Here is a 14,423-nt window from a genome sequence, read left to right on the forward strand (position 1 = left end):
GAGTGTTGCAGTGAATCTATATTAAAAACTATAACTGGTGAATGTAGGAAAAAATAGGAGCTCAGCATAGTAAAAAAACCATATGAATGATTTGTGTATCAGTGCATAAATATTAAACATCTGTTGAAATTAGCCACTGTCAAATGGATCAGCTCAAAGACTTCGCCAGCAACAGTTTTTAAAGAGGTGAAAACTGAACAGTTAGTATTGATTTTGAGTATATTTTAGAACCTGCAATACATTTACATATATGCAATATATTGACACATTAAGACATGTGACATGATGTATATAACTAGCAGTTAGACAACTTAATAAGACATGATTAATTAGGAGATAGAGAAGGATAATACTTAGTGTAATCAATATGGATTTATGGGGGGTAATCAGCAAACCAGCATCTTTTAGAGTGTACAGGGTTGTTTTCTACAGAGGATAGTGCTGCAGTAGCTATGTGTAAGTAGTGCAACTGACTACTAAATAGTGTCTTAATGGATCAGTGAAGGAACTATGAAATAAATATGGTGTACAACAAATGGTTTAAAAACTTGTTAAATCACATATCTGAAAAGATACTTAGAACTAAGGAGTGTATATCAAGGAGGCAAGTGTGGTTTGCTTGTTTGGGTTTTTTTTTTTTTCACTTGGGATACTGCAAAGATCACTTCTTGGCTTGGTGCTGCTTGGTATTTTTACCAGTGACTTGAGGGGGGGTGGGAAATACATTATTTATTCAAAGTTGGAACCTAGGTGGGATTTCTGATAACCATTGTCCACAGGCACCTGCTTCTTCTTTTCCAGTAATAGGTATTAAACGTGCTCACACAAATGTTACAGTGGCACACCTTGCAATACATTAGGTACTCTGGAGTAACTGACTGTGGAGCAAGTGCAAGGTGTCCAGAAATTAATCTCTAGATTTGATGGACCCTTTGAGTGAAGAATGCTTGACGTTAGCTAGTTAACTTGTAATAAATTTTAACTTGAGTCAGACTAAGATAAAATGAAAATGCAATTTAATTGCATTAATTATTCATTTTAAATAATTCATTTTAATTCATTAATTCATTTTAAATATTCATTTAAAGTCATCTTAGTAGATAATAACAGTACAAATGTTTGTAAAGATAAAAATGAAAAAGTAAAAGACACAAACCGAGGTAAAATACAAAAAGTTTCTCTCTACTTGTTGAAACATGCTTGGCTTCTACATTTAACACTTTTTTTTGGAATCTTCCAGAGGTTCCTTTCAGATTGTCTTCCATCCAAAACTTTAAATAACTTTTTTTTTTTTTTTTTTTTTAATTCTGAAAAGAGCTGGTATTTTGCTGCTTGAATTATGCACCGTCTGACATTGTGGGAAATGCAGATGTGTTACCTGCTGTTCTTGATCAGCTTATTAACAACTGTACTGATTCAAGACACTGTAAAAATTCTCTTCTACTTCCCTCCCTGCATTACTGAGCACACTCATTTCAGTGTAAAATGCAGTTGTCCCCTGACCTTTTCATTTTATACCAGCCTGCATATTGTATCAGTACTTGATAGAAACATCCAAATATGATTAGAAAATGTAGCTTCTCACCTCATGACAAAAAATTGACATGTTTTGGGGGACTGATACCCAAAACCACATCTTGTATAAAGACCTAAAATGGCTGATCTGCATGTATGTTCAAATGTTCTTATCCCACCTCTTTTCCCTCTGTTGTTTTTGATTTAACATGGGAATCTGATAACTCAGCAACCATTGTAGCCCAGAGATATTCTTGCTGAGGTACTTTGTGCACTTCTGGGACTATGATTACCTACTTCTTATAGGGCTTTTCAGTGCAGTCATTTCACAAGAAACTGTGAAAGTAAACCATTTTGTTTCCAGAGGGAATCAATGGAAATATCACCTCAATGTAGAGGGAATTTCTCCTTCACTTTGAGTAGAAAGAAAGAGGATCCAAAATTCCATTGGTAAATCCACTGGGCTGGTTTGCAGTTTTTGACCTGCAACACATTTGCTTTCTTATCTTCACATGGTCTTCAGTGCACTGTTGTCTGATCTCAAAACTACTGTATCCCATATATCTTCAAATTTCCTCAAGCTAAGCAGCGGTCAGCCATCTCCACAGTGGTGAGAGAGGCAGTGTTTGGCCTATTGGTGGCAGTAGCATGAGTTGTTAGGTATGCTGGACCTTGTTTTTTATGTCACCGTCTCCCTCCTCTTCAAATAGACATTTAAAAAGATTTCAGCAGCCAGGCAGGACAGTGCAGTCGTGATTGCATCTTGTGCTATAGACAACGTACACTTACTGGCAGGTCATGAGATAGAGGATGTTTCAGGTAGTTTCAGGGAATTTATCGCTTTTTCTGCCAGTCTACATAGCTTGGTAAAAAGGTTTCAAGAGGATCCTTTATTGCTGAATCTAGAGCTGTCTGACTGCCCTAGGCAAATAACTAGGATTGTGCTCACTGCCTATATTTAGAAGCTATAGGGATAGGCTACAGAAAGCGTTGGAAAAGTCCTGGGTCACGGACAGATCAAACTAAAAACTCCAGAATCTCAGGGATTTCCGCACGTTGGTGGACAGAGCCCAGATTATGTCAGATAAGGCAACTATTTGCATTGCTTGAACTGTCTCTGATTTTTCTGCTGGGAGAATAGTGAAATCTAGCCTTTATAACTGGTATCTTATATACTATATGCTTTCTGAATGGCATATGGCTACTTCCCAGCTGTTTAAGGGTTGTTTTCTAAATTTCACTTAAACTATTTAATGATCTGACAGCATTCTCTGAAATTCTCACCCCCATCCATGCTCAGAACAGATGTATGCACTGTCTTTCAATTTACAGTGATTACTGAAAAGTTTCCTTCCTTTTTTTTCTGTGACATATCTTTACTTTATCATGATTTGTTTTATTTTAAGGCAGTGATTTCGTAACCATTTAGGCTTATCTATCCCATCTATCTTCTGGAAAGCATATGGTTCCAGGCTAGACTAGGGAATTAAACTGGCATAAACTATTTGCTTTTATATTTTTAAGGTTAGTTTTCTACTGGCTCAGTAGTCTTAGCATAGACACTGGCATTCTCATTGGAGGTTATAGAGAAGGCAAACTCAGACTCTTCTTGGACTTGCACAGGGAAAGGATATGGGGCAACGGACACAATTGGTGAAAAGGGAAATTCCAGTTACATATTAGGAGGAAAAAAATTACAATGAGAGTTGTCAAACACTGGAACCAGCTGCCCAGAGAGGCTGTGGAATCTCTGTCCTTGGAGATACTCAAAACTTGACTGGATACGCCCCTGAACAAGCTGACCTAATTTGAAAGTTGGATGTAATTTTTGAGGGTGGCTCTACTTTGAGCAGGGGGGTGAACTCTATTACCTCTGAAGGTCTCTTCCAACTTAAATTGTTATATACTTCTATGGTATGCAAAATTACGAGAGCAATATGGTGATATCATGCCAACACAGACTTAGATTGACTTAAATCATCATGGTGCTGTATCCCTTAGATACTATGTGGATATTTGTGCCTACAAGGAAGTTGAAATCTAGCTTACGAAAATAATTCAAAGGGTTTTTATGCAAGTGAGATTGGAAGAGATTCAAATACTTGACTGTGAACAAAGCTTGTGTTAGCAATAAGTATCTTTATTATCTAAATAATGGTAGTTTAAAGGGAAAGTGAAGATACTTGTTTCATGTATGTATATATGTGTATGTGTTTCTCTTTCTGTGTTTTGGAATTGGTTTCTGGTTCCCTGCTCAATGCTTCTGATGAGTGTAAAATTAGATTAGCATGTTCTTTGAGAAAATACTCTGCTTTCTTTTATTCATGACTTTAGTATAATTGATAACTGTTGATTTTATGTTTGTTGAATTTCATCTGTTTATAGGCATATGAAAATTATTCTTTTGAAGAACTACGCTTTGCTTCACCAACACCAAAGAGGTAAACGTTAAAGAATTACTTTTTAATAGAGACTAAAATTAATATGTCCTGTCATTTCTGCTTACACCCAGAGTCATAAGTCTTGACTGCCAAATAAATTTGTCTAAAAGTGGAAACACTACAAAAAATGTGTATCATTTTGTTTTCTTAAATTTAGAGATTCTGTTTAAAATCTTTCATTCTTAGTTGTTTTAATGTTGATTCCTTATTTGTATTATCTACTCTTTGAATGTGTTCTTTCATCATTTGCTATAAATAAATGTGGTGTAGAGGTTTATAACTTCTAAATAATATGGGATTAGTACATTGGATGGGGAAAAATGGTTTTTAGGTGATCTGAAAGACAAAAAAAAAGAATAGTTTCCGAAGTATTACAAACGATTTTCAAGAAGACAGTAAATGTTTAATGATTTTAATTGTTGTGTTTATGCCTAGACCCAGTGAAAACATGTTGATCAGAGTCAATAATGATGGTACATACTGTGCAAACTGGACTCCCGGAGCTGTTGGTCTTTACACCATCCATGTTACTATAGATGGCATTGAAATAGGTATTTAATTTTCACTATACTTAAGCAGAAATTTATATTATATCCAGTTTGTATACTAATAAATGTATGTTTTCATGCTATTAAGATTTAGCGTTAAAGTTCATAGCAAAATCTAGCACCCAAGTTCTGGTTTAGAAGCCTTCTATTCTAATTCCCTCTTCTTTCTCAAAAGAAAAAAGACCACAACTATTCTCTCCTTAAAATAGGAATACATTTGGCAAATCATGTATTTATAATGTCATTGGACTCCAAGATTAATAGAGTTTCTTATTCTCTACTCTCAATGTTGCAAGAAAAACATCTTGCTTCAGTGACAAGAGAGTGACAGAGATGTATAGTTAAAGGCAAAAAAGCCACTGAAGAACCTTGGAAAAGGAAAAATTGTTCCTGAAAATTGTTCCTGACCATGCAGAAGTAAATAATGTCATTTCTTCTGTCGAAAATTGAGAAAGCGTGGTCTTAATTGAAACTCTATCCTAAGTTGCAATTATTTGTACTAATTTAAAATGCTTTGGGTTTCTTCGTTGCTGAAAATCTTTTAGCTGTATTTTAGCTGTCTTGCTGATCCTAGGGACTATATTATAAGATACTATAGTATGCCATGGAAAGATTCTCCCTTCAACAAATGTCTGCATCTTGAATTGTCCCTTGTTAATCTTACTGGTGGTATGGTGAAGATGGTAGCAGAGGCATTGTAGTTAGGCCAGGAGCTCATAGGAGGGTTTAAGCGAGTTCACCAGGACCAGCAATTCCTCCTTCCCAATACTGTACAGCACCTTTTATAAATATGTAAACTGATATCATAAATACACATACACATAATGTGCATAGGATTGGAATGGGATACTCAGTTTTGTGTGTTACCTACAGAAGATAAAATTAATAAAAGATAGTTATCAATGGTTATCTTTGTTCCTCAAACCAGAACATTTTCGTTCATAGGAGCTTCCAGTATACTTGATTGTATTTTTTTCTAGTCTGCCATCCCTGGAGACAAAATTTACACCATAGTTTTAATCAGCTATTGTTATATTTTTACACAGATTCTAATGTGTTCATTCATTGCATAGGCTTAAGTTTTAGAAATGCTAGAATAGAGTTGTTAACCTTAGTCATTAAACAGGTGTGAGTATCCTTTAATACTTACCTATGTCATCTTTCTTCAATGTTACTTCTGCTCTGGTTCAATCATAGTATCTTACTATCCCCTCTCAAGCTTTCATATACCCATGCTTGACCCATAATTCTCTCAACTTTTTACCTCTTAAGTCCTAGTAGCACTTAATTTCCTCTATGTTTCAAACCTTTTGCCTTCTTATACTTCTAGATTCCTTCTGTTACTGCCACGCTTGTTTAAAAGAACATTAATGAAACCAACAGGTTTATCACTAGGTCTGGTTGCTTCTTCTCAAGTTGTTGCTCTCCAAAGGGTCACCCTGTAAAATTAAACAAAAACCCCAAAAGATCTGCCAAGGCTATTAAGTTTTTATAGTTTAGCTTTAATGGTGATTGCTGAAACAATTTCTTTTAAGATTATTACTCAAGGTTATATCCATCTGTTACTTAAACTCGAGCTGTTTCTTTACATGTATTTTTCTTCATGATCTGAGAATTTTACTGTGTTGAGATATTTTCCAGCACCTTCTGGTTTTATAACAATGTTGGTAATTAAAGATGCTGGCTCTTTATTATAGGCCTTTTCTGGTTGTATAACTTGGATTCAGAAGCTCTTATCTGTTCTCACGTTTTGTGATTAGCATCTGCAGCAGTACCGCATGCATAAGCTATTGACTCTCCTGAAGCTTTTACTGGCACCCCTCAAATGTTTAACTCTTCTGTGTTCACCTTGAAACATACCCCTACGGACACTATTAGGATACAAAATTACCTAATAGTGCTGTGTACAAGGTATAACAGATATCTATTAACAACATGAGTTTATGTATCTGTAAATTTCCACATGTGAAGATACAAATGTTGAGAAAGTAATATTTTGCATTACGAAGCGACTGCAAGTGTTGTTTATGGCAGACAGATAAACGAGTGGTTATTTTGCCTACTCTGAGTTGTAGCACAGATAAACTGTAGTTACTGTTTGACTGATATATCCCCCCCCCTTTTTTTTTTTTTTAAATTAGTCTTTGTTTGCTTACAGATGCTGGACTAGAAGTGAAAGTAAAAGATCCTCCAAAGGGTATGATACCTCCTGGAACCCAACTTATTAAACCAAAAGCAGAGCCTCAGCCAAACAAGGTTTGGAGAACTGGGAAAAAAACCCAGATAGTTACATTTGGGTGGGATTTTATTGTTGTTTAATACATACTTTATCATGTTATAGTAGTGCAGGACTTAAGGATATTTGCAAATCACTTTCATAGAATCATTACGGTTGGAAAAGATCTCTAAGATCATCGAGTCCAAATGTGCTGAATGGAATGAAATTAATATACTGGATAAAATGAAAGATATTCATTCCATTTTCTTTCTGTCTATCCATTAATAAAACTGTTAGAAGTTCTACAGAAACTTAGTCTTGGCTTGTCACACAAACATTGTGCAACCATTATGAAAGCCACAGACTGTGTTCTGCACTATTATTAGTCCTTTTTCTTTGATATTGTGCTATGAAATCGATTGTACAAAAGGCTTTACAAAGATTTTGTTTGTTTTGTGATAAGGATCTTTCTTCAGTCAATATGAAAACCAAAATGAATTTCTTTAGTGATATCTTCCTTTCTTAGAATATAATGATTTTATTTTTAGAGATTATCCTTTCTGTAGCTTTTGACTTCCCCATTTCACCGTATCATTCCACACTGAAGGACTAAAGTAGACACAAATAACAGAGGAAAGCAGAAAGGTGGTGTGGCAGTGCTATAAGGAAAATGCCCTCATGAGGGAACCATCTTCCACTTCCTCTTAGATGAAAAGGAAGGGATATTAAACGAGGCGCTGAATCTTTTTTTCATGGAATAAACCTGTATTAAAAGATGTGGAATTCTGAAATACCACAAGGTTATCCTTCCCTGTCTTATTAGAACTGCAAAGGTGGCTAAGAAATACGTGGTTACAAAAAGGATCAGGTGTTTGCCAACTTCTTACCTATACAGCGTGTCCTGATTTATTTGTTTTCCAACTTTCTGAATAATCTAGAGAGAGTAACTTTGTTGTACAGTTCCCCAGCAAATGCATCCAGTGTCTGCTTCTGCCACTAACAAGATTCTTTTCCCTGCTCCCACACCTCAAAACAAAAATATTAAATTTACCTTTAGTTTCCACACAATTTTTTATCCATCATTGCTTTTTTTTTTTCAAAAAATACTTTTAGGCTTTCTCCCTTCTCTTGGAAGGAAGACTTCCTGGTTACTTCATTATCTTAATTAAAACTCCCAGTTCCTACTGGATGAGATTCATCTTGCAGAACTTATCTCCATCCAAGCTGATCATCATGTGTTGTTTGCTGTCACCAAAGTGAGGGACACATCTGATCTAAGATGAGATAAATTGCTGGATGGAAGTGCTGTCTTTCTTTTCAATTATTACAGTGGGAATTGAGGTGACTGGTTCATACGTAATAGCTACATTTTGTCAAGTAACAGTCTTAATGACAGTTAAAAATACTTGACAAAAGTTAGGCCTCTGGTGTTCTGAGGCATTACCTAGTGTTTAACCATCTCCCTGTGTTGTTCTACTTGCATGTCTTGTTTCTTGTTCGAAGTTGTAGTCTCTTTGAAAGAGGAACCATCTTTCTGTCCTGTATATAGTGTCTGTAGAGCCTGCTGCAAAAATACACTAGGCCTTTCATGGTAAATCATTTTATCAGTTTTCTTTCTCCTATGTCATAATAAATCACATAACAAACCAGGTTAGAATAATTCTTTGTGTATGAAAAGCAGTATTGTAAATAATACAGAAAGGTAGTTGTTGCACTATGCTCCATGCTTCTGAAGCCAAGAATGCAGATTAGACATGTGTTAGTCAGAGACAGTCCAATATACCAAATCATGTTTTGCTGAGAACAAAAGAAGCTTCTTCCTCTTCTTTGTCAGCCCGAAATTTCAGATAGTTATAACCAAGGGACACTAACAGTGCCTTGTCAGTGGTGATCTGTTCTCAACTAGAAACAACAAAATATTTTCATTGAGGCAGTGGGCCATCCAATTTTGTAGTCAAACCTCACTTGAATTGCAAGTTGAAAATGGATACTATATTATGATTTTGTATTGACTTCTTCATTCTCTGTTATTTGAAGTCAGATGAAAATCTGGTTTTCCTGTCCATCCAAGTTGGTAAAGGAGATTTTCATAGTGATCTGTATTCAGCCTGGAGTATATGACCCGTAAGAACTGTTGCCTCCTCATTGGCTGTGAAACTTAGATTAACTCATTTGCAGGAAATTCTCTTCCACATCCTATTGAGGGAAACATTATCTTTCAGGCTACGTAATGTAATTCAGGGTAGTTGGAACCAACGAGAAGAAAGCAGTCCTAATTTAGCTGAATTGGAAGGGGCAAGACTGGTACCAGAATGATTGGTCACTAACATGTTTTGAGTGTTCCTACTGTCCTTGCGACTGAACAATTAGCTAGCATCAATTGCAAAAAAACCCACCAAACCCAAAAGCTCAGTGTAGAAGGAGGTTTTCTGCATCCCTTCACAGATGGTTAACCCCCTTGTTAAGGTTGCTTTATCCTATACGCCTTTCTGTGCTGCGAGGTGTACCTCTTTTTAGATTCACCAAGTAAGGCGGCACAGCAACAAAGCTCTTGAAGACTGCTGTGCACTGTAAGGGAGATGTACATGTTAATTGCTGTGCCTTTCTGCATTGGTCACTTCTTTTGGTCGGAGTCCAGTTTGTGTATGCTCCATGGAAGAACTGACTATGGGGGTGTTACAGGACAGTTACTGAACCGTTGTGCCATAGAGAAATATTACAAGCAAGGAGGTGCTATATCAGAAAGAAGACTCAGACAATTAAGTTTTTCATGATAGTCAGAAATGAGCATAAGAGGACTTTTCATCTGTTTTTTGTTGTATTGTCTGTCAGTGGATCTGATCCCTGAACAGTTTGTAGTTACAGCTTGAAGTTTTCTCTTAATTAGTAGCTGCTGCAAAGGGGCAAAATGCTCTTTCCAGGCCTGTGCATATCCAAATCTTGAGTGTGAGTTCTTCTTCCTCTAAACTCAAGTTTTTAATCCAAGGTCTAGCCAACCCGTCATATGATTTTAGGGTAATAATGCAGGGACCCCTAATTTGCAAGGCTTTGTTTATAGGCTTGTCTATGTTGAGAATGCTGTCAGCAGTGATTCAGCCTTACATTTTTACAAGGACCTTGGAAGTCTTAGTTTTGCCTGTTGAGAGAAATCCAAATCCTTGGAGTAACAGGATTGTTAGTAAGCAAAACCTTGCACGTTTTGGAGTAAGTTACATTTGAAATTCTTTACATGCTTCTGTTTTTTTTAAAATTAGCCTTAAAATAAATACCATTTGTTAAAATAAATAATTTCTTTAGGGAAAAAAAATGAATTCACGCACTTAGCTGTTACCTTTCATTACCTTTTCCCAAGCTTATTCTTTCCATATCATTCTGTGCTTTATGTTAAGTTAAAGATTGAGTCCATACTTCAGTTGATACTTTTCAGTTTTACATGTGGAGTTTGAAAATAACCTTCCAAGAAAAAGGTTTTATACCACGTGCATAGAATATATGCACTTCTTAAAACCAGAGAACAAAAGGATGGCTTACGTTTGTTCTCTATGGAACAGATGTCTGATAATGTGTTTGAATGGTGAAAAAATGATAATGAATAACAACTGGGAGATTTTGGAGGCTGTAGTAAATCAAATTAGTAACAAGGAGCATCTGATCTAACCTTCCTGTGAAAAAGGAAGAAACTATTGAAATACCTGTTTGAAAAATAAAATTAAGAAGTAGAAACATCTGTACTTTTTCTATTTTTAAATGGCTATTTAAACTCTTTAGCTGAGGAGAATATCAAAATTTTGGCCAAAAAGCTGACTAAACAGAATGTTATGGTAGCGCAAATGAGAACCAGTAATCCCAGGTTGATCCATTACTGGAAATACTAAATTTGAAAAGTCAAACCCCTTCAAATTTGCAAGAATGAATAAAATGGAGCCGGGGGGGGGGGGGGGGGGGGCAGTTAAAAAAATCGGAAGCTTGTACTGAATATTGTGTGGTATAACAGATCTTTCCAAGACTAAATCAATGCACTCTTACTTTTAGGTTTTTTTGAACTTTATGATTTTATTGGTTGTAGTAAAAAAGTGAAGTTACACACAGCAGCCATGGGAAACTAGCAACAAACTGTAACTCTAAGACTGCCATCTCATCACTAGCATTTCAGAATCTGTTAAACCTATTCCTTTTTACTCTTTGAGAACTCTGTTCCAATTTTTTCTTCCTTACTGTCTTCCTTTGCTTCTCTTAGGTTCGCAAATTTGTGGCCAAGGACAGTGCAGGGCTTCGTATCCGTAGCCACCCTTCCCTTCAGAGTGAGCAAATAGGCATAGTGAAAGTCAATGGATCCATCACTTTCATTGACGAGGTAATTAATAAGACATTTCTGTTGAAAATTGGGCTAAGCTGTAAAGTTAATTCATGCAAATAATGGTTTTTTTCATGTTTAGATATTGACATATACAACTTGAGAATGTAAGAGTATAAATTGCAAAAATCTAAATATTTACTAATTCAGTTTTTCAAGCTGTCATTTCCTTTTAATTTACTTATTTGAAAACCTGTGTAACAAACTTTTGAGACTCTGATATAAGGAAACAAAATTCTTAGAGTTCATCTTATAATAATATCTCTAAGGATTTAGCTGTTCATGACTTACTATTTCAGTTCTACACAAAAATTCAGGTGTAGGTGTCATTTTCACTACATCTTTCACTTACACTTCTGAAAGATCACTAGTGTGTTAGACTACTATGCATGTATTTTTCTTACAATATAACTTCATATGCAAAAAATATTTTTGCAATTTACTAAGTTATGTCAGCAGTGGAAAAATGGAAAGTGGGGAACTTCTGAAGCTTATGAATGCTTGGCTTGCTTTCCTCTTTTCTCTCAAAGCAACTCTTATTGTTGCATGATGTGATTTAAATTTATCTTTGCATCTTGCCTTCTAAAAAGATACGCCTCCCATTGCTTTTGAAATTCTGATTTTGTCAATATTCCTCTTTACCTCTTCTTACATTCTATCAGCATAGTGAAGATCATTACTTCCTTGCTACTATTGTCTGTTTGTCTGAAGTCTGTTAATCCTTACTAGTTACAGAACAGTTACAGGAGGGCATGGCTCGTTTTTGTTGCTTGTTTCCCATAGATCCACAATGATGATGGTGTTTGGCTGAGGCTGAATGATGAGACAATAAAGAAGTATGTTCCTAACATGAATGGTTACACTGAAGCCTGGTGTCTCTCTTTTAACCAACATCTTGGCAAGAGCCTTCTGGTACCTGTTGACGTAAGTAAAAGGTGCCTTTGAAAAATATCCAAAAGTACACTCTATCCTCATTACAAGACTTTCTTTAATTAAGGCTGCAAATGAGTCCTGAGGTAAACAATATTTTAATTACCAAATACTACCTTATATGTGTTTGCATTTTTGAGGGCTATTGTGTAATGAGGGTGGAGTGTAGAAAGGTACGAGGCTTTTCATGTTGAAGCCTCTTCTCCTAGAAGAGAAACAAAAGTGCAAGGACTGCTATAACAGTGTACAAAAGTATAATCATATTAGATTGTGGTCTGCACCAGGTGTTTCTGATGCAAGATGTTATTGTCCGTAAAGTGGCCCACTGATGCCGTGAGTTCAGAAGAGGCTTGCAGCCTGCAGTCAATCAATGTAATTGAGGCTTTTTAAAAAAACTTGAGAAGTTCTTTAGGCTCTATTGTTTTTTGTGTATATTTTTTGAGTTTTACACCTGAATTGAGTTATCAATTTATTAGCTAATCAAAGAATCCCAGAGCATCAAGACTGAGTAAAAAATTGAATTTATAATAAGAGTAAGCATAATTTATCTGGATAACTTTAATGGCAGTCACCATCACTACAATTCAAAGGTTACACCTTTTCTGTAAACATGGTACAGTTTAAAAAAAATATAAAAAACATGGAAAGAAAAAAGTATATTACCCAAACCAATGTTTCTCAAAAAATTTCTCGCAGTGCAGGCCTTTCTGGCTCTGTTTTGTGCGTTCCCCAGAGTGTGCAGTACCTTGGTTTCTTCAGGGCAGAATGTGAGAACCAGATCTAATGGCTAATACAGTTATTTAGATTTGATTTGTCCTCTTATATGAGTGAGCTGCTGCTGCAGTTGAAGGTAGTTAACAAATATTTGGCCAAATTAAACACCTGCAGCCAGTAATGTTACCCTGTTCATGTTTTCCGATCATAGAAGAACCGAGATACTCCCAGTTCCAGTGAAACTGGGCTGTTTGCTAGTAGACAAATCTGGCAATTCATTAAATCCCCAGTGGCTGCAGCCCTGACAAACACTGTTATATGATGCGACTAGATCTTCTTCCTATTCACCTTCTTGTCTATAAATTATTTGTTGATATAACTCTATTTGGAGATTTCTTTCAATGAAATTCTTATTTTGGGAAGTACTTTAGTATTGCATTTGGGAAGCAAATTATTTCTGTACTCAGTCATCAGTCACTCGAACACTATGACGACAGGCATATTTATCTAGTTTGTTGTAGAATATATGAAAACATTGAAAAAACACAAACTTTGCTTAAAATCTTTCTCGTATTTTTGGCCTTAGAAATTGATACTCATTAGAAAATATCTGTAGTGTACTTTCACAAAACATTAATGTTTGTATGCAGCAGTATTGTAAGCCTGGATGGGTATTGTATTTTGTTAGATTTTATTTCATTCTTTCTATTCCTAATACTTTTTTACTTGCTGAAGGGAAAAGTTTTGAGCTCAATAGTCACGTATGTGGTTAGCAAGAACTTACTGGTTGGTACATTTTAAATGGCTCTAGTACACACTTACTTCTAGAGAATAACATACCCTGTGCTCTCTTGAGAAAAGCTTGAAAGGAAATGGCCGTCATAAATAAATAAACTGAGTATTCAATCTTGATAATATAATCTTGATAATTCAAATTTCATTTGAATAAGTAGGTCAGGTACAATGAAATGTGAAAAACAGCATTTAATTATCATACATTTCACTCTAAATGCTTCTGTAAAGTTCAAATAAAATGTTATAGATCTTTTTTTCTTAAACAGTGCTGTGAATTAGTTTTGATACCATTTGGACTATTAGGAGTTGGTAGGTATTACTAATTTTCTTTTAACTAACCAGTTATATTACATCCTTAATGGCACAAGGTAAAAGTCGCATGCTTTCTTAGCTTCTGATCATTAAGCAGTCAGTGGCCAGCATAGCAAAAGTCTTACAAAAGCAACTATTATAACAATGTAGCTATGTATAATAAGAGATGTGTTTTGAGCTAATTTCAGATGGAAGGTTTCTTTGCATCTCTGTCATATTTTCAAATTTTTGAAAGGACTTACCATGTCCTGAATTACTTAATTTCACTATGACTATATTTAAGCATTAAGATTTGTTGGTTTGATTCAAAATAATAAGAGGAAAAAGGAAAAAATGTTCTCTAACATTTTCTTTCTTTTTTAAAGGCCACAAAACAAAAGTCAAGGTTCAGTGGCTTACTTTTGAATGCCTTAGTCTTGAATTGCATTATGCACCACACAACTTAATGAAATTCAGTAAACTCTTTTGTAAGCTCCTGATTTTTGTAACTCAGTTTAAAACCTTTTTCCTGCTAAATCTTGATCACATAAAGTGATACTGCCTTCTTGGTAGAAAGTTTTATAATAAAATCTCTTTTAAGGTGATTACTGAGTTAA

General features: G+C 35.4%; 1 protein-coding gene across 1 annotated transcript in view; it reads left to right on the forward strand.

The window, feature by feature from the left end:
* Positions 1-14,423, forward strand: part of LOC104072385 (E3 ubiquitin-protein ligase MYCBP2-like) — a gene marked incomplete at its 3' end in the record, with an annotated part of 94,714 nt that overhangs the window by 49,292 nt on the left and 30,999 nt on the right. The window contains 5 exon segments of the mRNA XM_009584370.1: positions 3,901-3,956; positions 4,392-4,507; positions 6,663-6,760; positions 10,960-11,076; positions 11,860-12,000. Coding sequence (XP_009582665.1) covers positions 3,901-3,956; positions 4,392-4,507; positions 6,663-6,760; positions 10,960-11,076; positions 11,860-12,000 — 528 coding nt within the window.

This window comes from Fulmarus glacialis, unplaced genomic scaffold (assembly GCF_000690835.1).
Source record: "Fulmarus glacialis isolate BGI_N327 unplaced genomic scaffold, ASM69083v1 scaffold35708, whole genome shotgun sequence".
Taxonomy (NCBI): Eukaryota; Metazoa; Chordata; class Aves; order Procellariiformes; family Procellariidae; genus Fulmarus; species Fulmarus glacialis.